Genomic DNA, 25,859 nt, shown 5'->3' with positions numbered 1-25,859 from the left:
GGACCATGGTTTTCCTTCACTCAAAAACCCAGAAGCTTGAAATATGCAGAGCAGTGTCTAAGTAATTCTTGAACATTAAAATGATAGCTTCTAGTCCACCAAAAGATGTATTTAAATGCAGATGGCCCCTTCTTGGACCTACTTAGAAAGCTGTGTATTGTACTTAGTATGTCCCACAAGTGAATTGAGGGGGTTTTGTATGGAAGGACTGACGTCCTAGGGTCTCACAGGTTATAAATATCAGTGCTGACATGAGATCACCAACCTGTCATTTCGGAAAAGGCCATTCCTGTCAGAAATGTGTGCTGACTAAAGTCACACTATTTGTAAGAGACAAAATCGTTAAGTAGGCAGAATCAACCCATGCTTTTATTTTCATGGCATATAAAAATTTGATATGAAGGTATTGATGTACAGTGCTATCCCCATGGGCTGTAAGAGAGGCTAAGAAACCACTGACAGATCCATCGTCTGTGATGCTCGCACACAGTTCACCACTCTGAAAACATACCCAAAGAAATAAAGGGATAAAAAAACTGAAATCAGCAAAGGATGTATTTTCTCAGTATAGTGTCCCATTTGTACTGTTTAAAACAAAAGTAATCAAATTCCTTTGGGCCAGGGCTGCTAAAATCTACAGTTTGTGTCAAAAAATAAAATGAAATAATAAGAGGCTCTTTTTTTTTCCCCTAGAAAAAAAAGAATTTCTTTTTTCTACGTCACATATTCTAAGGGCTGGGCTATGGTGGGAGGTGGCCACCTTTTCCACAAGGAAGCTCTTGTGGCTTTCAGGACTGGCCACTGTACAAGGCTATGCTTAACAATTCCACGTGGACACACAAAAACAATTTTCGAGAGACATGGATTCTTTATTTTACATGAATTGGCATCATCATATAACTGTGTTTACGCAGGTGACTGACGTGTACATATCTGTGCACGTGTCTGTATGCATATGTATGACACATATGGACTATGTATCATACATATTTCTAAATTTGGTTAGTCTTGGAGACGAGGAGAGTATTTAAAATAGTGTAATGTCTTGGCATGGCAGGAAGCCGGTGAACACAGGACTGACGAGATCAGTGAACTATGGCTCCCATTTCAAATCAAATTCATCTTCCTGTGAGGACCAGAAGCCAGAAGGCCATTCTCCAGTCCCTAGAGAAGAATGTTTTCTTGGTGTGTGGTTTGGGAAGAAGAAAACCAATCCTGTGTATCCAGGTGTAGTAGCTCCCGGCACTCAGCTGGTAAATACGCACCACCAGTGCCATTGTGCTCCGTGGCAACATGTATGTCAGAGGTTTTGTCTCACAAGGGTCAGAAGGTTCTCCAGCCGTGATCTATAGTTTTGCAATCCAATCAATGAGGAGCACGGCTCCAAAACGCCCAGCCCGAGCCTCACTACCACCTAACTTTGAATTGCAGCAAAACAGAAGAAAGTATTGGTTATAGTTAAGGCACAGCCCTGGGACCAAAGACCTGCAGCTATGTTATTTAAATTTATATATCTTTATGTATTTTATATTTTTCTTGAATTTTTCCATAAACGAGCTCTATGATGACGAGACTATATTACAGAAGAAACAGAAAAATGTACAAGGAGCATGTATACACACCATTCATTCTCTCACCAAGAGTTTCCAAATATGTCAACACCATCCCAGCGCGGGATGATGTTTTAATAAGAACCGATAATTTACAATTAACATTACAGTATGTACATTGCAATAAATACACGGTTGTAAACAGACAAACAAGACTGTATTACAGGTAAGGTCATTTGGTGAGGAAAAAAATGCATGGCACAAAAAAATAAATAATGCATTAAAAATTATCATAAAGCTTTCTGTAAAATCTGTTTCATTCAAGTTTTTTTTTTCTCTCCTTATCTGTGGTTTGTTCTATCTCCACTGTGTTACTGCGACTTACTGATGTGGATGAAAACGTAATGGAAACAGCGTTATCACGTTCCGTAACTTGCAAGCTGAAATGTACTGGTTTTATGCAAATCTTAGACTTCTTTCCCCCCATACAGTACCCAGATATTGCATTTTTTTTTCTTATGGCGTTTTAGGGGATGTGAAGCCACTTGTATAAAGATGTTCTTGTTAATGCGTGAAGCACACTTTGACAAGAGTGAGCCGGGGCGGGGCATGGTCAAGGAGTTGGGGTGGTAAGCAGATGGCTGAGTAGGTCTGGTGTACTAGTCCCTAACTCTTGGCTATTGTGTGTCCTCTACAGCTTGATTGTCCATCAGTGGATACCTCGACAGCACAATGCCATTCAAAACCAACACACTACACAACAAATGCTCCACTACTGTAGCTGTAAACACCTGCAGTATGGATCTGTTTATGACATATTGCTTATTTACTTACTTACTTACTTACTCTATTATGAAGACTACAGGCACCCTGTAGGGGGTGGGGGGGTGGGGGAAATGCCACACGTAGGGAGGAAGGAAAGCGAGAATGATTTCGAAAGGGGGATAAACTCTAGACTCATCGCCTTTTCTTCTAGACCTCCTTCAGGGATCCGTGAAATGAAAAGAGAAACAGGTGCCCCAGGTTTTGTGAAATCTCTGGTCACACAAAGGCTGACTGTGCACCATGCACTCTTCACAAGGAAAGGTGGCTAGCCCGCCAATGATCACTTATTTGATTTTTATCCCGCCCTATGCCACAGATCAGAAACACTTCTGTACCAAAGGCTCTAAGCATCGTTTGGATTCAAGAACTTGAAACAAGGTTTGTGCGCAGCCTGGGTGATCTCCCTGGCTGATGACTTACTTTCTCAGTCACTAGCCTCCAACTTCCTGGAGAAGTTTTATTCATATTTTTTTTCCAGACTTAGGACTTTTCTTAAACGTTTCCTTTTCCATTTGGTCATATACCACCCTCTCCTTTAGTCCCCATTTGGGTGCCATAAAGGAAAATTAGCATGGGCTCCAAACCTTACACCAAGAAGACAACTAAGGTCTAGGCTAGACACATGCTGCACGAGGCTGACTGGTATCAGCAAGTTAACCCTGGGAACTAAGCCATAAATTCACAGAGTTCCTGGAGCTGAAATCTGGATTCCTCTCTTAATGTTCTACTGAGGCAGACTCACACAATCCACTGGTTTAGATCCCATCGCATAACGATCCGCCTGGAGCCAGCGGTATCATCCACTCTCCTTTAGTGTGTCTGCAGCAGTCCTTCCTATGGGACAAGCTGATGGAGCAAGAAGAATCAATAGCAAAGTCCACATGTTACCAGACTGTCCATTAGGAGAGAGCAGCTTCGACACTCAGAACCACTTCCCAGGGCTGCTCCTCACGGAGGTCTCGCTTCCCTGGGCAGTTCAAACAACAGCTGTCCTGGTATTTGTCGATAGAGACAGCTGACAGTCTTAAGACCTGCCTATATAACACTTAGCATGCTTTTCCTCTGCAACCTCAGAGGAAAAAGCTAGAGAAGACAGAACCATGTAGAAGAATTGAACTTCAGCCCTACCCTGACAACCTGTTTCTTTTTCCTCGGTCAGAATGGTAGTGACAGACTTGGTAAGACCCCCATCAAGTGAACAAGTGCAGAGGCTGGCATAGGCATTAAACCAAGCAACAGGATGCGAAAATGTTTTTCTTCCTGTAACTGGCTGTGAGCAACAATAAAATGATGGTGAAATGTTCGGGTGACTACAAGGACAGCATTTGTGAATGCATGTCTCCTGAGACAGGGCGGGGGGGGGGGGGGGGGAGGAAATTACCAGAAGGCAGTGGGTAGGAAAATGCCTGGAAAAGACCTGACTGTTTTAGCTACTGGGTATTTATATATCTCCCATTTACTTCAGACAACAGAGGCTGACGACTGAGCTCCTATGAGGTTTAAGACAACACTGGACGTAATGCACATTAACGTATTACAGAATAAATACTCACTTTGCACACAGTGAGGGGAGCAATGTGGGAGAGCAGACTCCCCTGGCAGGTGGAGGAGTGGAAGTAAAGGAGGAGCCAATGGACACTTACAAAAGGGGTTTTCCCGCAACATAAATTTGTTTCTCTGTTTTAGAGTATGGAAGTCATCGGTATATAAAAGAATGAATCACTACAAATCAGTTCATTGCTATGACCTCTAAGGTGCGAGTAAAATTCGTAAATGAGATTTCTCCAGTGTAGTACTGATCTGTACTGAAAACTTGCAAGTTACTTCTTAGAAAAAAAAAAAAAAACCCAAAAAAACAAAACAAAACAAAAAAACAAAAACCAGTGGTAGATGAAGTTCTGAACAGAGTTTTGTTTTGTTTTTTAAATATAATACCTCAATACATTTAATAATAAAAGTAAGCTCTACAAAAAATCTGTTTTACATATCATACAAAATGTAGAGAGAGGTGAGTGTGGCTCACTGAACCACACTGTTCAGTCATGTTATCAGGAAGACTTGAAATTAGAAAAGTATGCAATTTCTGTGGCTCATCCTCCTCCAGGGGACAGATCCAAGCTGTGTCCTGTTCATGACGCTCTCATTGCTTCCTCTGTGAGTTCACACGCGTCATCAAATGCCTTCTTTCTTCTTAACACGTTTGCAAGCAAACCAGAAAGGAACCCTGCAATCCGATCTTAGCGTCTGGGCAGCTGGATGGGCCACAGGCTCCCTTGAAAACAGTTGGAGTCAATTTTATCCGCTTTGTCAGCTCTGCCAAGCTGACGTCACGTCCACGTCCTGTACGTGAAGACATCTCTCTTCTCCGATGACATGGGGGGGTGGGGTGGGTGAGAGAACTGGTTACAATATTCCTGAGCGCCAGACTGAGTAGTTCAAGGTCAGTTTTGTTCAACAAACGTCCTGGCAGATGACAGTGAGGTGTGACCATGGTTGTGGCATGTGACATGCACTTTGGAAACAATATTTTTCTACTTTAAAAAAAAAACAAAAAACCAAAAAAACAGAAAGAGTGGGACAGCCTTTATGCTGTTACGTATCAGGACAGCAGTCATCTGGGACGCAAGTTTCAGGCTGGCTTTCCTCTTCCGCTACAGCTTCCTCCTCAACCTGCTCGTCAAGGGGAATTTCAGTGGACTCTGAGTCTTGGGTGCACAGAGTCTTAGAGTCACTGCAGCTAGTGTCTTCCTCCACCTGACTTCCACTGTCCTTTTCAGTGTCTGACTCGCAGTCTTCCTCCAAGGTTAGTTCAAACTGGAATTTTTCAGTCTGTCCCTGCCGGCCCTCCTCTTGGTCATCAGGTGCAGGGGAGGGGCTCTGGGGGATTGTGCTCTGGTACCACTCACGATTGTCCTCCAAAGTGTCCAAGATGTCCTGGGCATCGGGATGTACGAGGTCTGCCCACGTCTCCCAGAGTGGATGAACGATATAGTCTATGAAGCCCACCTGGTCATAAAAAAAGAAGAAAACCAGTGGGCCTAAGAAACTTGGAGAAGCTCAACCAAATCACGGTTCCCCCATGGAGCCTGCATAGAATATTACTAACCCGAGTTTGGTAAATTGGTCAGTTTGAGCCAACAGATCACGAAAGTATGGTTGTTAGCTGGCCAAAGTTAGAACTCTTATCTCAAGGGATACTTAACAATATAAAGAAAACTAGTTATTTACATAGGAAGGTGTAGGTCCTGGACCTTATTTGAGAATAGCCAATTTGTAGAGATAACTGAAACAAGCCAATCATTCTATGTATGGAGTACATTAGATGGACAGAGTCCCAGTGAGAGACTCTTGTACCATACGTATGGCTATGTGACTGTAAATCGTAAGAAAATTCTTTGAATCATCAACAGAAATGAAGTCTATCGTGTCAAATCCCAAGTAATTTAAAAAACACACAAACAAACCAACCAATACTGTGAGGTAGAAGGACAGAGCAGCCAAGTGCTTCAGCGGTGGCTCCGCCCTTCTGTGTGTTGCTGAATTACCTGTGATTTTTCCACAGAGGCGTTGTGCTTGTCACACATGGGACTTATCTCCATGCCACGCTCCCGCTCTCGGTCCCCCTGGCGGAAGAACTCCTCCATTATCCGGTCCGTCCACTGGCGGTACAGCTGGAGTGGCTTTGTGGGGTTGCTCAGGTCTGCACAGTGCACCATATTCTGAAGGACCTGGGGTGGATGGAGGCATTTCTTATTCGGCAGCTGCTCTTTCTGGTTTGAAACTAGGAATTCACATCAGATGACTGTGACACTTAAAAATACACGTAGTGTCAGATGTATTTCAACCATGCTGTGCCTCTGCGCTTCACACCTGTATTAATAGTTCTGAATTATGCCACTTCTGCATTTAACTGTCTTGAGAGGCACTGTTTGTTTGTGTGCACCAAAGATTAAGTTCCTAGCTGCTCAAATGGTCAGGTTTTGGATGTCGAGTTTTTGTTTTAGTTGCTATTGTATGTGCGAATGAACAGGCCAATATGATTTTACCGGTTTAGCTGCAAAGGACTAGAATTTTTTTTTCTTACTGGTCTTTTGCATGTATATTGTGTTTTCTGATTGTGTGGTTTTTGTTTGCTTGCTTTCTAAACAAAGAAAAAAAGGAGATGGAGTTGGGTGGGTAGGGTGGTGGGAAGGCTCTGAGTGGAGGTTGGGGGCGGGGAGAAGCTACCATCAGAAACTATTGTGTGAGCACTATTTTCTTTTCAATTAAAGACAAAGAAGAGTAAGATAAAGCTCCCGAGTGTAGCTTCTGAATGCATGAGGTGAGATGAAGAAGCCCTGGCTCTTGTCTTCTTCAGACACTGCTGTGTGCATAAAGAGCAAACTCAGCCACTGGCTTACCTGGATCCTGTCGGAGTAGTTATCCAGGAGGAGGACGCCGGAGCTTGTCACCTTCTTGGTTTCAACCATGGTTTTCAGATCAGCCAGCAGGTTCATGTGCTTCGACATGTCTGTCGCCAGGACCTGACAGGGCAAAGATGGTTCTATGAACTAAAGCCAGAAGGAAGGCGGATTTGCAAACGGACAGACATTATTTTGAGTTTCAGGCGGAATGGAGAATCACTATGATAAAGTAAGATGATGAGGTATGAAGTAACAATGGAGATGACTTCTTCTTGTGTGTGTGTGTGGGGGGTCTCTCTTCCTCACTGATGCCACGTTTTCTGGGAGGCCAGAAAAACATGCACAAGGCAGAAACATTCATTAGATGTCTGCCTGACACTCTCAAGGTAAAAACCACCATGATTGTCTGCGCTTGTTCTGAACTACTGAGCCTTTGCTGACCTGTAACACATTGATTCAAGGCTCCTCACACAGCGCTTAGGATGCACGGTGTTCCAGTTAGTTTTGTTTTGTTGCTGACCAAGGACAAACAATGCTTCCCTGTGTCCAACACAACTTGGAAATGTACTTTGGGGGCTGACAAGACAGCTGGGTATTATAAAGGTGCTAGTCACCAAGCCCGATGACCTGAATTTGACCCTTAGAGCCCAGTTGGTAAAAGGAGAGAACGGACCACCCACAACCCATCCTCTGAGTCCATAGGTACACTAGGGAATGTGTGCGCACACATACATACCCCAAACAGAAATTGAATAACTGAATGTAATTTTTTCAATTAAGTATAATTTTGTAATAGCCACAGATTTTTTTTCCCATTGTCACACTACTCTGAATAATGTACAGGGAGAGGAGAGTCAAGTTGAAGGTAATTTTAAGTGGGTGGGGAAGGAGGGAAAGGCTCCACTGGAATTGCAGAGGATACTCTGCTTCAGCTGAGTCGTCCTTCTGTCTTGCTCCTGGCTGAGAGGGCCTCAGGAGCCAGCCTGACTAATGAGGCCCTTTGCCTTAAATCCCAACTGCTACGAACAGACTCCATTACAAAAGGAGCCTGCTGGAGACAGCAGAGGCCGTTCCTACGGGTCGAACCTGAGGTCATCTCTAAGAACTTGAAACTCTTTTTTTTTTTTTTAGTTACTCACAATGTCAATGACCATTTTCCTTAAAGATTGTCTTTGCTTTTTGGTCAGATTCTGGAAAATGTCACAGTTTTCTTCCTGGAGCAACTTAAAGCCCACCGCCAAGTGATGGTTCTCTAGGACCGAGGAGTCGTTGTACATCAGAGCGAGTTCCGAGTCTGGAAAGAAGAGCAGCAGCAGGTCACCAAAGCTGTTGGCTTAATGTCTTGCCTCACTGCCAGCACTCCAGAGACTGAGACAGGAGGATAACGGGTTAGGAGCTGATCTGGGTCAACATACATGAATGAAAACAAACCCCCAAGTTCTAGGATGCTTTCCATTTAGGGCACAGTTGCCCCTGAACTTCTCTATCACCCAAGGGCAAATGTGTCAAATCATCTAAGAGTCAAAAGAACTCTGGAGCCTTACGAGAGGGTTACAGTTTGATTGATATGTGTGTGAGTTCTGGTCAGTTCCCTGAAGTGAAAGAAGTGGACCACATTATCTCTTCAGGATCTATCAGGTAAGAAGACTGTGGGATTAGTCCTCACATCTGCCATGTGTCCTGGACGTGAGGTGCCATTTCCAGATAACTGTGGAACACTGGCCCTGATGCAATATATGGATCATGGGTGCAAGGTTGTTCTTACTCAGAGAGAGTGCCAGGACAGTATTCAGTTTGTTCAATGTGCCCACCCTTCTTATTAACACCCCGTTTTGCCCTCACTGTTGCCTTCTGAGACTTCTGGCAATGCTCTATGCTTATGGACTGCCCTTCTTGCCTGGCTGCTCATGGCTTCACAGACCGTGTCCACCTGCCTACAGGCCCAAGGTAGAGATTCTGCACTTCCCATGTTACTTTGAGCCTCTGTATTAATAACAAAAAGACATTCTGCCTCTCCCTAGTCCTGAAAACAGCCTAGACACAGGAGGGTTCCCCCCAATAGACACAGGAGGGTCCTCCCCAAAGGCTAATTTTGTATTATGTGTGTAAGTGTTTTGCCTACATATATGCGCATGTACCTCGTGAGTGACTGGTATATGTGCAGGGCAGAGAAGTGCATCACAACCCCCCCCCCCCGAAACCAGAGTTACAGATGATTGTGAGCTGCCATGTTGGTGCTGGAAACCAAACCCATAGCATTCTCTGCAAGAGCAGCAAGGGCTTTCAACCCCTGAGCCAGCTCTCCATACCCACCTTTAAAAGAAAAATTTTAGGACACTTTATTTTGTTTCCTTAAGTCACCATAAAGATGGAACGCATGGGTATTTGATCTTTATTTTCATTAATGCTCTAATATATATATATATATATATATATATATATATATATATATATATATATATTCATTCATTCAGAGGCTTCTTTTAAAATACAAGTGCCTGGTACTACTTATCGATTGCTTTGAAGAAGAGAGGATGGGGGAGGCTTGTGACGAGGCTCCTCAAGGAACTCTATGATCTTATGAGAACTATACACATAAGAAAGGACACAGCTAATCTGCTGCTCTCTGCTCAGAAACAAGACAGTGTAGTTTCAGGAGAACATGTGCATGCATATTGTCCAGTCTTATGTGTCTAGAAAAAAAAATCAATACTGTTTAAAAGGAATGTCCGACCAAGTCTAGCTAGTCTACGAAAGCCTATGGGTAAGCAAGTAGACATTTGAAATAGAAAACGACACAGAATCCGAGCACAAGACACTGTCCAGACACAGCTGAGTCGTACTTAAGGAGCTAATGCGGGAAGGAAGGCATGGTACTGTCTAACTCAGAGAATAACGTGACGTAGCCTACCAGGGTCCTTTTAGGGGAATCCACATATATGTAGACGAGGGGCATTGATATAAGGATTCCCCTGGCCTTACAGAAATATCAGTAGGTTTATATTCCCCTTGAAGAGAGAGGCGGGACAAGCTGAGGTGCTGCTGCTCCGTCCAGGAAGGTCATCTGTTCTATAGAGGGTACACTCCATCCCACCTAAGGATGACTGTGATGCAAAGTCTAAAGGAACTGGCTAAGCTTGCCTTAGGTAAAGAAATGATTCCTTAGGAGCTATGGAGGGAGGTGGTCAGCTGCTCCACTCTGATGCCGTTGCAGGACCACTGGGACCAGGTGGTAAAAGCTTAGTTTTAAATGAAACACAACAACAACACACCCCTAGCACTTAAGAAACGGAACCTCAAAGACATCACTTAACTTTCTATGCTTGTCACCGAAAGTGCACAGTCACACACAAAGCAAAAGGGAAGTCTGTGGCACCTCACTAAAGATGCCAACCCAGGACTTGTGAGTCGAGTCCTGGAAATTCACACTCCTGTCCAGTGTACAAACAGGAAGGTAGGGGGCGGGCGGAGAGACCTACTGACCAGGCACTTTCCTGTAGAAGCCACCGGTTCCAGGAAGTGTTTCTTCATTGCTGAAGACACAGTTGACTGTTTCTCCTCTAAGGGCCACTCTGGACCACTGTTACACGTGCCCAGCCTACCTTATGCCCGAACATCATCTCCCTCTTTGAACGTCCCAACCTACTTAGAAATGTGGGTCCCTAAACAAAACTAAAGATTATTGCTGTCCATCTGATTTATGTTAGCTTCTTCTCTTCCTTTGTAACTTAAGAGTATCAAGAAGAGAAGATCCTGAGAGGACTCAGCTCCTTCCGTTGTAAGTGGTTGGTATGGTGTGTCTTCTTCAAAGCTCGCACCTCTCCTAGGAAGATCTGAATGTAGTGCACATTCGTAAAGAAAATGAGCCTTAGGAAAGGGAGCGTTGTCAGTATCATACAGCTGGTATACTCCTGGGCCAATAGTCACAGGCAACCTGTCTCTAGACTCTTCACGTTATGCTTTTATTATACTTTTTTGAAGAGCTAACAGTGACTCCACCTAGCCCTGGATTTTTCTTTATGGGGAGATGTTTTTATTGCTGCTTCAGTTTTATTGCTAAGCTGTTTGTAATCTTCTAGATTTTAACTTTGATGATAGCGGGGCCTTGCTCTGAAATCCTAAAGCGCTGTGTCACGAATCACCAATGGGGCCCTGAACAGAGCTCCAAACAACCCCATGAGCTATAGGCCCGCCTGAGCTTCTCTAGACCAGCACAGTCATGAGGTGCCTGCATAGCGGCCTAGACACAGCAAGGGACTTCTTTTATTCTTGGTCATGAGTGAAAGACAAAAAGAACAAAACAAAGCAAAAACCAGGAACAGCCTTTCATGGCAGTCAGTAATGAGTCAGGGTGTGACAGCTTCCCAAAGGAGACTGCTGCTTCCAAACCTAGCCAGGCCCAAGGAGCTTGCTTGTGTGTGTGTGTGTGTGTGTGTGTGTGTCTTGGTTGTAGGACACGTTATAAGTAATTACTTTTCTTTCACATAGAAGGGATAGCCCAATATGCCCTACCCCAATGGGTCTTTACAAATTTCACCAAGTTCCCAATGGGAGGTCCGGACTTTGGCTTTCAGCAATCTGTCCCTGCTAGTGCAGCCAAGAAGGCCCTGGTCTTGACACACTCAGAAGCACAAGCTGTTTATGTGTGTCTGATCTGGGAATTCCCATCCCCAAGCTCATCCTTTTCAACCAATACTGGGTCCAGTAACACTGGGAGTAACCAAGCAATGTCGCCACATTCCTGCATCCCCTAAGAGGTGCTGAAATGGTAGAGTCATTCAGCTTCTTGCACCCTATAAGGGGTTGATAAGAAGTACCAAGGCCTATCTTGGGTATTTCTATAAATATTTCATAACGCAGATGACCAGTGTTTACTACAAGAAACAGAATCCACAATGTCCTCAAATCAAGGAGATTGGACAACACCGAAAACCCCAAATGCAATTCTGAAAACTCATCCTGAAAATTCTTCTCTCTGTAAACCACCATCGGAACCCAGTTCTCTGTGAGTCATGCTTCTACAGTGACACACAACCAGAAGGACTGATACAGATGCTTACAGATATAAGCATTCCTATATCTTTATTGTGGGAATTGCTTTAGGTGTTTGCTTATAGAAAGCCTGCATCTGCAGTGTATAAGCTGGAGAGCCAAGAAAGTCAGTGGTGAGCTAGTCCTTGTCCGAAGACCATGAGGGAATGAGGTGGGAGGGAGTGAAGTCTAGGGCTCTGCAAACAAGCAGTGGATAGTGGGTGTCCTAGATCAGACTAGAACGCCATTTGTCTCCCTTCACCTCATCTACTATGTTGGGCCCCCATTTGATGGGTGCCGGTGCCCATGCATATCGGTCAGAGGGATCTAGACTTGGTCTGCTAATTCTAATGCTAACTTCTTGCTGAAAGGTTCTGTCAGCCTCACTTGAAATTAAGATGCTCCAGCTCTCTAGGCATCCCTAGAAATCAGCCATCACAACTAAGACTGTGAGCTTGCAGACGGCAAAGACACGCTTTCGTTTGCTTTGCCAACATTGTCTTCCCCCACTCAGGGCAAGTACTAAGCACCTAAGGATTTCTTGTTGACTGTACGGCAGTATAGGTAGACTTGAATGAACTCTATCTTACAGTACTAATTACCAACTTATGCAACAAAAATTAAGAAATGTGATGCCCTAAAAAAAAAAAAGAGCTTTAGAAAAAAATTCTAATGATGAACTTAAAATTATTAAAGTTTAAGCTTTCTGTTGGATTAAATAAAATAATATGTATACAAATGTAAAATAAGTTTTAGTCTAAGATTATACATATTCAAAGTGATGTACACAGAAGAAAATGGGTAACTTAGTGTCTACTAGCAGGACTTAAGTTGATTTATTTTCTTTCAGGAAACAGGTCTAGACTAGGTCTCTGAGAAGACAATAGAGTACAGGCAATCACCTGTATTATGAGTTTTATGTCCAAAGTTCTATGCTTATACATGTGCCTAGAGAGAAGTTTGAAAGATCAGTAAAACTCATCACAGGCAGGAATTCCCTTCATGGTTTCTCACACTGTGTCTTTTTCCCTTTTCAATGAACATATTATTATGATCATCATCCACAAGAGCCCACTGTGTAGCCCTGGCTGGCACTGAACTCACAGAGGTTATGCACTGGGATTAAAGGCGTGGCCACCAAGCTAGCATACACCATCCAGCCCTGAGATCAACTGGATGGATGTATTTTTAAAAATTAATGTGATGAAAGATGTAGTCTATATTAAGAGGAGCATGGGTCAAATTTTAAATTCATCAGACTTCTCTAGGCAAATATGGAAAAGAGTTAACTTACATACATACACACACACACACACTGACACACACACACTGACACACATATCTTTATTATAATGGATGATTATGAACTATACGTGAAGGGGTTGAAAATGACATGTTCTGCCATGTCACTAAGTCACTGGAGGCATAAATACTCATCTGTGTGAGGACTTCTGAAAGAACCAGGACTACGAAGGACAGGCAAGGGATTGTGTTGCTGGGGTTATATTAAGGTGTATTATGTACATGTATGATAACATCATAATATAACATCAAAATATTTTACACACATGTATGAAAATGTCACCCGTGAAAGTTCAATTGTCAATGTTTTATACAATTAAAGAAAAAGACTTCTAAACAAAACGTTCCTAAACTGCCCTTCTTCCCATCTCTCCACTCACATTATGTACCCTGATACTTTCCGATTTCTTCCACTGTCTGGAGTAACATCTCCAGCCACATACGCACTTGTTTCTGCCAACATAACACAAGCTATTGCAAGCCAATATTTTGCCCTTGTTCTCTACATAGTCACATTAGTTAAAAAATAAACGTGTCCTTATTTCAAAGGTTTAAACAAAGAAGAAAGGTGTCTATTATATAACCCACTAGTATAGCTATGGAAAATATATGTCCAAGTGATATGAGAGACTGATAATTTCTGTAAAGTGAGTGTGCTGGTAGCTAGATCCCACCTCAACTTACTGTGATGTACTGCCTCTCCACTCTTGGAAACCCAGAGATAGAAGCTTTGAATACAAGACGAGAGCGACTAAATCCTTCTCCCTAAACTTGGCCATCTTTACTGTAAACAAAACACTTTCTTTCCAAGCGAAATATAACACCATACATGTTCATACCTTTCACACGGTTTCACTTTTTCAGAAAATAAAACGGGAAAAATCAAGTGATCTTTTCATGATAAATGCCTTTTAGTATGCTGCAGTCAAACCTTTATGAAGCTATTTATACTCTACGGGTTGATTTATCAGTGTTGTCTTTAAAACGGCCAAGGCAACTTCTCTACCTGGGATTTCAATTTCTCCAAGACTGGTGTTTGCAGACCTCTCTGTTACCAAGGCCTTCGTTAAAACTAAACTTCTCATTGTACACTGAGTCTCAAACAGTCTCATAACAGTGATGAAGCAAACATCATCAGCTCCGCCAGGTAGAAAGAACCACCCTGCTTTGGGAACCTATGGGTGCTTTCAGTAGCGAAAAACACCACGGTATGAAACCATTCAGTCCCCCCAAACTAAGAAATCACTGAAGAATGAGATCACAGCTAAGAGGCAGGAGCATGAATGCACTGGAAATCTTGTGGACAGCGTGCCCTGGGACATGTCTTTAAAGCTCACTATGCCTCTTCAAGAGAGGTAGCCATCTCTCTAGCGGTTTGAAATGATGATCAAAACTCAAGATTCTTTTGTTATGAAAGCCAGGTTCAACCTTTGGCTTTGGAAGTTGGAAGGACCAGCCTTGAGTCAAGGGCTTGAGAGTGTGGAAATCTGACTCATTAGCACCGAATCCATCTGTGAAAGCCAAAGAAAATTCAAACTCAAGTCTCTCTCTGAAGGGTTACTACAAACGAAAATAGACACGTAAGTTTGACAAATTATTTCATAAAAGTCTTAGATTTGTTATGTTTAAAGTCTCCAGGGATTCAATTGTTACATGCTATGAATATAAACCATTTGCACTACTGAAGAGGAAGAAGGAAAAGGCAGGTGTGGGGGGGGGGGGCAGGGGAGACTGCAGGCGCCAGTGATCTCTCAAAGCTAAGGCAGTGATTCTGGTCAGCCCTGGGACATCTGTGTACCTCACTGGCTGAGGAATGACACTTCCTCACTCCACTCTATCATCTGAATGGACAACAAGAGCTGATCCTTGAGCTAACTAAGGTCTTCCCTGTGTAGCTGTAGTCTCACCCACCATTACAGTGCTAAAAACAGGTTTCTGCCTAGGTGTGTCACCAGAAAAATGAAACGAAATAGACACCTTTGACCACTTCTCTAAATTTATAAGCATTCCCCAAATCTCTCCATTTTCTGGTTGTCTTTCAATCTTTAAAGGGATGGTGTGTGTGTGTGTGTGTGTGTGTGTGTGTGTGTGTGTGTGTGTGCTAGCTGAGATAGCAAACTCCACAGATGCTCTGTTGCCCACCAGAGTCCCACAGGTGCCAGCCAAGGCCCAGCTGTGTTTGGGGGGTTCACAGAAAGAAGAGAACTTGTCCACGTTATCCTAAAATCTATAGTAGAATACTTAAAGACGGTGATGCTATTATGAATCTACTATGAGTTAGTTAAGTGTGTTTGCTGTTCTTCACTCTGATGCCATTATAAGTAACATACACTAGCATATATGATCGAATGCAAAGGAAATACCCCTCCAGTGTTTGATGTTATAACTTAAAGAAAAATAGGACTCTCTTAAATGTCAAAAATTAAATCTAAACAAGACATTCTGTTGACATCTATATCATTAAGGACATACCAAGACATGCACAGGCCTCAGACTACTGAATAGGCCAGACTTACGGAAAGTTCAAGTGTAACACTGCACCATGTGACCTGCCAGCCGTTTGGAGAAAGTGCTCCGTCTATCCTGAACACCCAGCCCAGTGCAAGCCCAGGCAGAGATTCCAGCGTGGTAATAGTTTTATGCAGGTGTTTTTGATGTGCCCTGTTACAGGTTCTCATACAGCAGTGGGCACATGAAATGTGATTCTGTCTGATTAGTAAGGCCCTTCCTACCATTAATATCTGAAATGTGCTCTACCAACCCCAAGGCGCAGGAGGCGCTTGAGTCCTCTGACCCCCTCTTTGCGCCATTTGTGGATCACCAACAGATTTTGTTGTTTCTACAGAGGCTATTGAAAGAAATGAGTGTCTCTAAACAATCTCACAGACCTGAAAGAAGCCTCTTGAGACACAGTCGTCACATTGGCCTTCTCTCTTTAACTCTTGCTACAGTAATGATTGAATATAAGTTGTGATATAAGTAGGATAGCCAGATTACTACAGCACAAGGGCAAAATGTAACCCACAGACCGAAGCAGAAGAAAGGTACTTTCTTAATGTGGCAAACAGTCACAAGTTGACATGTCTCTTCCCTAAAGGGAAACTTATAATATCAATCTACCACAGCACGACAGGAAAGGATTATGTCATGGTACTTCTAAGTCATTTACCTAGCCGCATCAAGTACCAAGTAGCGTTTATCTCATGCTAAACCTTTCTCCAGAGGAAGAGACGAGTCTCCTCCACACTCTTAGCTTGCGGTGGATCAGCGATACAACCAGATCTCTACCATCCCTTACAATCCTAGACACAGTGGTATCTTCTTAGGCACTGAGAGGTCACTGGGGGATAAGGAAACTGAGTTGTTAAAGATGAGCCTAGAAACTATGGTCCTGCTACTTTCATTGGCGATCTACAAAAGGAACTGATTGGGGGCCGAGTTGCGATGGAAGGAGGAAGGAGAGCTCTGATGTCTGGGACCAGGGACGATCCACAGGGTGAAGAGCCTTAGTACTGGTTCCTACAGGAGGCCTACACCACTGTACATGCAACCCCCCGTGATTGCCTTTCGCAGAAACACAGTAAGAGACGATTTTTAGAGAGGTGCTACAGCACCCTGATGATTTTTGCACACCAACTGCCCTCCTCTCGGAAGGCCGTGATCATTTGCAGAGACGAATTACATTGGTGTCATACTATTGCCAAAACATATTTATGTATGTCAAAAGCACGTTATGATACTGGAAAAACATGGACTTATAAAAACCACCCAGTTATTTTTTTTAATGTAACAACAAACAAACAAACAAACAAACCAAAACACACCCAGGCTTCACTTACTTGTATTGATCAGAAATTGATTTGACACCCCAGGATGGTCCACATCATGTATTGCACTGGCAAAAATGGCCGCGAGAATCTCCAAGTCTGTGAACACAGCCTGGGAAGCCAAGAGTGCAGGTAGTATTACTATGTTATTCCAGAGCTGCCTGAGCAAAGTGCTATATAAACCAATGCAATAACCACCAAGCCCAGGGGTCAGAAGGAACAGGGTAAAGTCTGGCAGAACCTTAATATGCTTCATCAAATAGGGGCTTGGGGATGCGTTTCTTAAATGTGATTTGAAAGCAAAGCATTTCATCTGACTTTATTATACATCATGGCAAAACTCATGTTATATTCTCAAAAAATACTCGTGTGTCTGAAATGATGCTGCAAGGATATACAGGCTGATGGGCAACTTGCTTAATGACCGACTGTGAGAACATCTGACCCCTCAATAATGCTGGAGGGATTCCTTGCTCTCTCATCTTCCTGTCATCTAAGTCACTAGCTCTTAGCCTCGGTGCCGACAAGGCTGTGTTGAGCACATCATGCACACTACTGGGCTGTTTAGCAAATTCTTTGCCTTAACTCACAACATGCTGGGAGCATGTACAACCAAAAATGTCTCCAGATATCCCCCAAATGTCCCTGGATGTAGAGGTGGAGGAGATCAGGACAGAAATTGTTCTCACCTCAGAATGATGGCTGAGGGGTCTGCCAAATAATGAGCTACAAGCACAATTTTACAATGGAGAGTTTAAACTATACAACAACTCAGAATCTTTCCCCAAAATGATTATGGAAATCAAACCCCTTTATTAAACACTCGGTGGAACAATTTCTTAGGATTGGAAAATTCAAAAGGGCATTTCCTTCAAATAAATTCTTGGAAAGTATTAACATGTTGCTTATATTTTAGAAAATAATCGACCTTTGAACTACAGCTGTCCAACTAAAGTTCTAGAAAACAACCTAGCCGGAAGTCAGTATGTGAGATGTGTGTGTGTGCTATGCCCACTGGATCATTTCAGAGAAGTGACATCATAAACAGATAAATCCCCAAATCTCGTAGCAGCTCTCACTGATAAAACTCATCAAAGGATCTGTTGTTTATCAACAATAACTTTCTCCTCCTTGTAAGTAAGTCGAGGTATCCCCACTGAAGTTAGTTGCTGTCTGTCCTGTGAACCCTCCAACATCCAAGTACAAGGGGCAATCGAGTGACACATCAGACAAGAGCCTGACCTCCAAAGCGGGTGTAGAGAGCAGCACGTGAGTGGACTGGACGACGTCTGCAGCATGGATGTTGTTGTGATAGGCCACGTCAGCATGGTAATGGTCTTCCAGAGTCATAAGATACGTAATCAAAGTGTCTACTGGGATTTTAAACGTTTTTAACAAATCTCGTTCCTGTAAGGAAAGAAATCCTCTTAACATTTCGTAAAACTCATTCCCCAGGGTGGGTTAAAAGAGAATCATATACTTGAGTTACCTACAAATCAACCCCCAAAATGAGACAATGTTTCCTTATATCCACTGAGGGAAATGGATGTATCCAGGAAGGGCAGGAACTCTGGCAACAACCCGAAGCTGGGCTGGCCTTCTGAGAACAACTGTATTGTAGCTGAGAGGTTCCGTGTGAGGAGTGGGGTGCCAGTCCTCAGCTTGGGCAGGCAGCTTCAGTGCAGCTGCTGACTGGGCCCCTCAGTCACACTGATGAACCCAAGTTTGTTTGAAGGCTGGAGTTCCTCATCTAGTCTCCAGATACCGGCCCCAGCCCCGCCCCCCTCCCCCCCGCCCGAGCCCTGGCCCCAGCCCCAGCTTCTCAGGGAGCCCTACCCTGACGTGGTACAGGGGCAAGAAACGGGTATAGGAAAGATGGCTGAATACTAAAAAAGATACTCAAGGAATTATATCCTGGTTAATCAGGTTCGTTTGTTGAGAAAGTGAAGAGTTTGGCATTGTAGAGATGAATTTATAACTATTGTTAATACATTGTTTCCGTTCCCCCATATTTCTTAAATAGAAAATATGCTACCATTAGTGTTTTATGCTTACTCCATATTTATTATTACGTTCTTTATAAAGGAGCAGTAAAAGAAAGGCATCCAAATAAGTCAAAGGGGATGGTACAGTGCCCAGTGCAAGGGCTGGGCAGTTGGGGTAAAACCTGCCCCGGTACCTCACTGTGGAGGTGGTACAGTTAATAGGTGGCTGTGTGACCATGGGATGGGTACATTAACCTTATTAGTGAGTTCACGGCTAGATAGGCTACCATGAAGAAGGCAGAGTTGAAAGGAGCAGGCCTTGAAGATTCTGTCCTGCCCCAGGGTAACGTCCCCTCCCCCTTGCTCTCTCCCTCGATTGGTTCATTTCAGCTGAGCCACTTCTACTCTCTCAGGGTTTATCTCATCACAACTTAAAGGCAATGGGGAAGCTGCCCAGGCCCCCGAAACTGTGAGCTGAAATGAATCCCTTCTCAAAAGAGTGGCTCATGTCACAGCAGCAGAAAATGACCAACACAGTCCCTGCTTAGAAGCAACTGGAGGACATCACCAGAAAACCGGTGTGCATGGTAACAGGGAGAGAGAGGCCAGTTACCTGAAAAATGGTGTGCATGATAACAGTCAGAGGCCGGTTACCAGACAGCTCTGCTATTCGGAAAACGTGGAGGCCCCACTTGTTCACATCTTCTAGTTCCTAGGTCAAAGGAAAGCACCCGGAGAACACGAAGTTGAACAACAAGTGACAATAAGTTGAAGCATTTAAAAATAACCAACTTTTATGAAAAACACTGCTGACATAAGATAAAGCAAGAATGGCTCATTTTAAATGTAAAGGAAATGGCATGTGAACAGTCAAACACAAGGCAAGCTCAAGTCAACATTCTGAAACATAGCATTGCTTAAACTCATGAATCTGATGGCAAATTACATTCATAGGCTTTCAGTGTTGACCTCAAATAATTTAATAGATGAAATCTAGTCACAGAATCTACCTAGTGTAAAATCCAGAAGAGATGATAAATTTCTAACTCTCCAAGGTCAAAAACTCGAATGGAGATGCTTAAAAGAAACAAGCCACCAAACAGCAACAAACACAAATCAACCAAGCCACATGTCTAAAACTACATATTACTAAACTTTAATGATTTATAGATTTATGAAATGACTTTCCCACCTTCAAATCAAGAACTAGAGAGATGGCTCAGTGGTTAAGAACAATTATTGCTTTTCCTGACCACCTGTGTTCAGTTCCCAGCACCCAATGTTAGATGGCTCAGGACTTCTTATAACTCCAGGTACAAGGTTATAACTCCAGGTACAAGGTATCTGATGTCCTAATCACACTTGTGTTTCTCTCTCTCTCTCTCTCTCTCTCTCTCTCTCTCTCTCTCTCTCTCTCTCTCTCTCACACACACACACACACACACACACACACACACAAACACACACAAACACACACACACATTCTCTCAGTTACTTCAAAGAAAACAAAATAGGTTTGTTGTTGATCTATCTCTTTATCCATATTTGAGACAGACACAGTCTCACTATGTAGTTCCTGGAACTACACTGGAGTCTCACTATGGCTGTCCTGGAACTCACTATGTAGACCAAGATGGCCTCAAACCTACAGAGATCCACCTGCCTCTGCCACCCAAGTACAGGGATTAAAGGCATGTGCCACTATGTGTGACTCTAAAGCAGTTTTTAAAATAAAATAAATTAATGAACTTTTCTATCTTTTTAGAAAGGAAAAAGAAAAGAAGGAAGGAAGGAAGGAAGAGAGAGAGCGAGAGAGAGAGAGAGAGAGAGAGAGAGAGAGAGAGAGAGAGAGAATTAATTAACTAATTCATGAGAAGGTGTACCACGTCATGATCCCTGAATCCCCTCACCTTGGCCAGGACATCTTCCTGCTCCGTTTTAACCCCAAACCTGGGGATACATGAATTAGTTAGGCTGGAGCTGTGCATCAACTTCTTGACCCCACTGATCTGCGACATCGGCCTTTTCTTCTTCTCCTTTTCCTTCTGAGTTGGAGAGGGGATTTCCACTTCATGTTGCTTATCTTAAAACATTCAGAGACACCCTACATTTACTAGGAATTCAACTTTATTTTTTAATCACACAACATATAAATGGACCAACCGTAACTGCTCAGTATATATTCTAAGAAGTGACTCCAAACACTACTTTTCCTTTTAGAGTTGACTACAAGTTGGTATCTGCAAACCCAAAATTAAACAGATTCTACTTAATTACCAGAGGCCTCCTGACAGATTGTCCTGAGAGAAAACTGCAAGTTGTGAGAGCCAATTTAAAGAAAGCAAAATACTTGGTTATTTACTGTTTGACAACTCTATCACCATTTGAATTCATTTAGAAGTTTGGAAACAACTTGTTCTACTATATGGACTCCAGTTTCAACATGTATTTTAAAACGTTAGAAACTTCACATGCACACATATCAAAAATAGCAACGAATGAACTCGGGGGCTAAATAACTGTGATCAGCCGCACTGTGGGAGTTGAATCCACACCTCAGAATGGCCAGATCCTTCTGTTACTGTTTCCTGGGCAATAAGAAGGAAATGCTTATGATGCAGCCGAGTCTACAGGGACCCACAGACAAACCACAACATCATATAACGACAGGCACATATGCTAATTTTTACGTAAAAGCTATAGACATAAGATGTCTTTGTACACTCATTTCTGTTAAAGGCCTTCGCTCATCCTTGTACAACATAGGCTCAACAAACATCACTATAGGAATTTGCTTCTTCATGTACAGTAATTTTTGTTTTAAAGGTGCATTCCCATGGCTAGGAGGGATTCAAATGATTAACTTTCAGTTATGGCATTTTCTGTCTGCAGTTAAGGTTAGAAGGGTTGTCTCCCAAAACCACACCCACTCTTGACTACAGCAGCAAGCTTCCCTTAGGAACTGCATCTCCATCAGTCAAGCTAGGCCAGGTAATCACCAGACATGGTAGCCTTCATGGTAGGGGTTAGGGCCCATTTATAATTTATTATTAATTCCCTTGTACCCAGTAATGGTGGCATTTAACAAAAAAAAAAAAGTGTTCAATACAGCCATGAATAGATATCTCGGTAAATATTTTATAATTTAGCATTAGGGAAGACTTGGCTAGAGAGGTGGCTCAGTAGTATGGTACTTGCCTAGCATGTGCTAGGCTGTAGGCTTGAAACCCAGCCCTGTAAGTAAACAAACAGACAGAACATACTGTCACCTTAAATTGATTCTGAGGCTGAGAGTCTCCATTTATTAACATTATGTATTTAAAATAGCTTCTCTAACCTATGTTTGGGTTCTAGGACAAGTTAACTGTAAAGACCATGGCGCAGAAAAATCAAGGGAAAGCCTTAAGCTACATGCCGCTCTGCTCACCGAGAAATGTGTTTGAGATGTACTCCGACACCTGGTTGCCAGACCGACTCATCTCAGAGAGATGCGTGAGCTCCCGGTTCAGCATCCTTTTGAACTGAAAGACAAAAAGATACAGAGTTCTTAACGTTAAGGGAAGTTGGCAGGGGTGTGACGTAAGCTTGCCCTGATGTCACACAGTGAAATCCACCCAAAGAACATTTAAGTACTCATGACCACGTATTACCCAGTGTGACTTTCTTCAGTGTAGGAAAGTTGCAACAGTCTGTGTGGTGGCCAGTCCCTGGGCCCATGAGGAAATGAACCCCATGGAAGGAGGGAGGAGGAATTGAGTCTAGAATTTCATTTAACTTTATATTATCTTCCATTGGAATATGCAAAGTTAGCTACCACAGGTCACAGCACCTAATGGCATTAATCAATGAATAAAAGAATTTTTAAAACACAGGTATTATTATCATCGGCAGAAGAAAAATGTAATAGATGAATACAGGACAATTGCACATGACATTCTCTCTATCTATCTATCTATCTATCTATCTATCTATCTATCTCTATATATATATATATATGCCATCAGACTCCCAAGTTGGGAAACAGAAGACAGGTCAGTGCTTAGTTCTCTGCTTTTCAAGTTCACCATTTATTTCTACAGAGGCCACAGGGCCTATACCATCAGACTCACTGCAGTCATCTGCAGAGGCCACAGGGCCTATGCCATCAGACTCACTGCAGTCATCTGCAGAGGCCACAGGGCCTATGCCATCAGACTCACTGCAGTCATCTGCAGAGGCCACAGGGCCTATGCCATCAGACTCACTGCAGTCATCTGCAGAGGCCACAGGGCCTATGCCATCAGACTCACTGCAGTCATCTGCAGAGGCCACAGGGCCTATGCCATCAGACTCACTGCAGTCATCTGCTAAGGCAGCAGGGAAATGCAGATTAAAGCGGCTCTGAGATTTCAGCTCCTCCCCACTCAGAATGGCAGAGCTAAAAGGAAGAGGACAGACGCTGGTGAGGACTCAGGGAGAGGGGAACGCTGCTGAGGGGGAGTGTGAACTGGCACCGCCATTATGGAAACCCGTTTGGGGGTTCCTCAAAAAGCCACAAATAGATCTGCCACATGATTCAGCACTCCCGGGCGTTTCTCCAAAGGACGCTGTCTTACTACAGAGGTCCTTGCACACCCGTGTGCAATGCTCTTCTATCCACAACGGCCAAGAAACGGAAACAACCTACATGTCCATCAACGGGGTGACCGGATGGTGAAGATGTGGCACATTTACATGATGGGACATTATTCCTCTTTTAAAAATATGAAATTGTGAAAATGCATATGAGTGGAATTGGAAGAGGTCACTCCAAGTCAGGTAACCCAGAAAGCAAACATGGCATTTTCTCTCACTTGTGGATGCTGTCTTTGACTCTTTACGTATGTGTATTCCATGTGGAACACTCAGAGGCCAGAGAATTCGTAAGGGACCATATGGATAGCGTTTCTTAATGTAAAGCCTACCTTTGAGTCTAAAAAACTCTCCCAACCTGGCATGTTAAAATGCTTCAGCAGTTTTCAGTATTCAGTGTCCTGGTTTTGTCTGTCGGTTTTTACTGTTGTTCTGTCAATTTGACACAATCTGGAGTTAATCTGGGAAGAGGAAGCTCAATTGAGAAAATTCCTCCAGGGCTGGAGAGATGACCCAGTGGCTGGAAGCACTGGTTGCTTTCCAGAGGACCTAGGCTCGATTATCAGCACCCACACAGTGGCTAATAACTGTTTGCAACTCCAGTTCCAAGGGATCCAGCACTCTCGTCTCTGTGGCCATCAGGCATATATGTGGTACACAGACACACATGCTTGTGTCAACACTCATGCACACTGAGAGAGGAGGGGACAGGGTGGACAGAGACAGAGAAAGACAAAGACAGAAAGACACACACACAGAGGGAGAGAGACACACAGAGAAAGAGAGACAGAGAGAGCCCCTCCATCAGTTTGCCTCTAGGTAAGTCTGTGAAGCTTCTCATAAAGATTGATATGAGAGGGTCCAGCTCACTAGGGACAGTGCCAACTGTTCCTGGGTAGGTGGTCCTGGGTTCTATAAGAAAGCAAACCAAGCAAGCCATGGAGAGCAAGCCAATAAACAGCACTCCTCCATGGTCTCTGCTTCAGTGCCTGCCTCCAGGTGCCTGCTCTGGTGACCTGGAAATGTAAAGTGAACTAAGCCTTTCCCTTTGCAAGTTGGTTTTTTGTCATGGTGTTTTATCACAGCAATAGAAAGCAAACAAGGACATTCAGAATAATGCAGTTTTCCAATATACAAGGTAACCAATATTAAATAAATGATCAAAAATGTAAAAAAACAAAAACAATTTTATTATATGTTTGGTAGAGACTGAAACTTTACATTTCACTCTCAGATTTCTCTTGTCAGCCCAGAGAAAAGGAATGAGCTCGTCTTTTGGAAGTGTATGAAATGCAAGCTTTAGACCTGAACTGGTTTATTTAGAATTTTCACAATTCTTGCTTTCTTTACATCATTTGTACAGAGGCGGCCCATAGACTTGGCAAATCTCTTCCAAAGCCAGTGCTATTTGGACTCCAAATCAAGACCAAGCCTTCAACCCTCACCACAGACAGAGTGCGATCCAGATAATGCCAGCCAACAGTGAGACACAAGGAATACACGCTCCGTTTCTCCTAAAGGTAGGAAGAACTGGCCATGGAGGCCATGGTGAGCACAAGTCTGTGTGTCGGCTGCAGGTGCGAGTATATTCTCAAATGTGGAAACATAAAATGTGCTCTTCTTGCCCTATGTATTTGTACACATTCTTGCTAAGCACAGCACACACATATATGGTTAAAAATAATCTAGAAACCTAGACATTTGGGAAGATTTAGAAAAACCTTTAAATCCCCACTGCTCAGAAATAATTACCACAGGCAATCGGTTGTATTTGCTCCGAGGCCTTTATATAAGTGTGTGTACCACATCACACACCACAAGGCATCAGGTCCTGTTTGCACTCAGAGCAGAATATATTACTACCTGTGAAACTAAGACGAGACTTCCTGAGATTATTTCAAAAGGCATTTACACTAACTAGTGTTCAAAATTTTGTGTTATTTACCAATTATGTTTTCTTAAGGAAATTGTCAGTTTACAGTTAATTAATTGAGCTAACCCATTGAAGCTGTCTTCTATTTTGCCTACCACAGAACACACACTCAGTTATTCGAGTTCTTTTTGTTAGCTCTTCTATGGTGGTCAACCCTGATTTCTGAGCCTTTAATACTGATAAACTGATGTCTCTCAATAAAGGACACAAAGATGTATCTGATTACACATACATCTACAGCTAATCCCCGTTTTATCCATCTACATAAAGGAATTTAGGTAAGGGCCCATATGGGAAATCACATCTGTCTCAAAACCATTTTAAACATTGTCTCAAAGCCAATATTATGTATAATCTCTCACATGTAAAAAAGTGCTTTATAAATAATTTAC

At 43.0% G+C, this 25,859-nt stretch overlaps 1 protein-coding gene across 8 annotated transcripts in view; it reads right to left on the bottom strand.

Moving 5' to 3' along the window:
• Nucleotides 1–342: 342 nt before the first annotated feature.
• Nucleotides 343–25,859, bottom strand: part of Pde4d (phosphodiesterase 4D, cAMP specific) — a 1,301,793-nt gene continuing 1,276,276 nt past the window's right edge. For all 8 annotated transcript variants that reach the window (NM_011056.3, XM_006517643.2, XM_006517644.3 and 5 more), the window contains 9 exons: nucleotides 22,351–22,444; nucleotides 20,834–21,006; nucleotides 19,537–19,635; nucleotides 18,181–18,345; nucleotides 16,951–17,050; nucleotides 7,918–8,072; nucleotides 6,776–6,898; nucleotides 5,921–6,103; nucleotides 343–5,381 (listed from right to left, as the gene is read on the bottom strand). In NM_011056.3, coding sequence (NP_035186.1) covers nucleotides 4,968–5,381; nucleotides 5,921–6,103; nucleotides 6,776–6,898; nucleotides 7,918–8,072; nucleotides 16,951–17,050; nucleotides 18,181–18,345; nucleotides 19,537–19,635; nucleotides 20,834–21,006; nucleotides 22,351–22,444 — 1,506 coding nt within the window. In that variant the 3' untranslated portion in view covers nucleotides 343–4,967. The remainder of the gene's footprint in view (nucleotides 5,382–5,920; nucleotides 6,104–6,775; nucleotides 6,899–7,917; nucleotides 8,073–16,950; nucleotides 17,051–18,180; nucleotides 18,346–19,536; nucleotides 19,636–20,833; nucleotides 21,007–22,350; nucleotides 22,445–25,859) is intronic.

Source organism: Mus musculus, chromosome 13 (assembly GCF_000001635.26).
Source record: "Mus musculus strain C57BL/6J chromosome 13, GRCm38.p6 C57BL/6J".
In the NCBI taxonomy this organism is placed as follows: domain Eukaryota; kingdom Metazoa; phylum Chordata; class Mammalia; order Rodentia; family Muridae; genus Mus; species Mus musculus.
The sequence above is the reverse complement of the archived record's forward strand: the minus strand, read 5'-3'. Positions and strand labels throughout refer to the sequence as shown.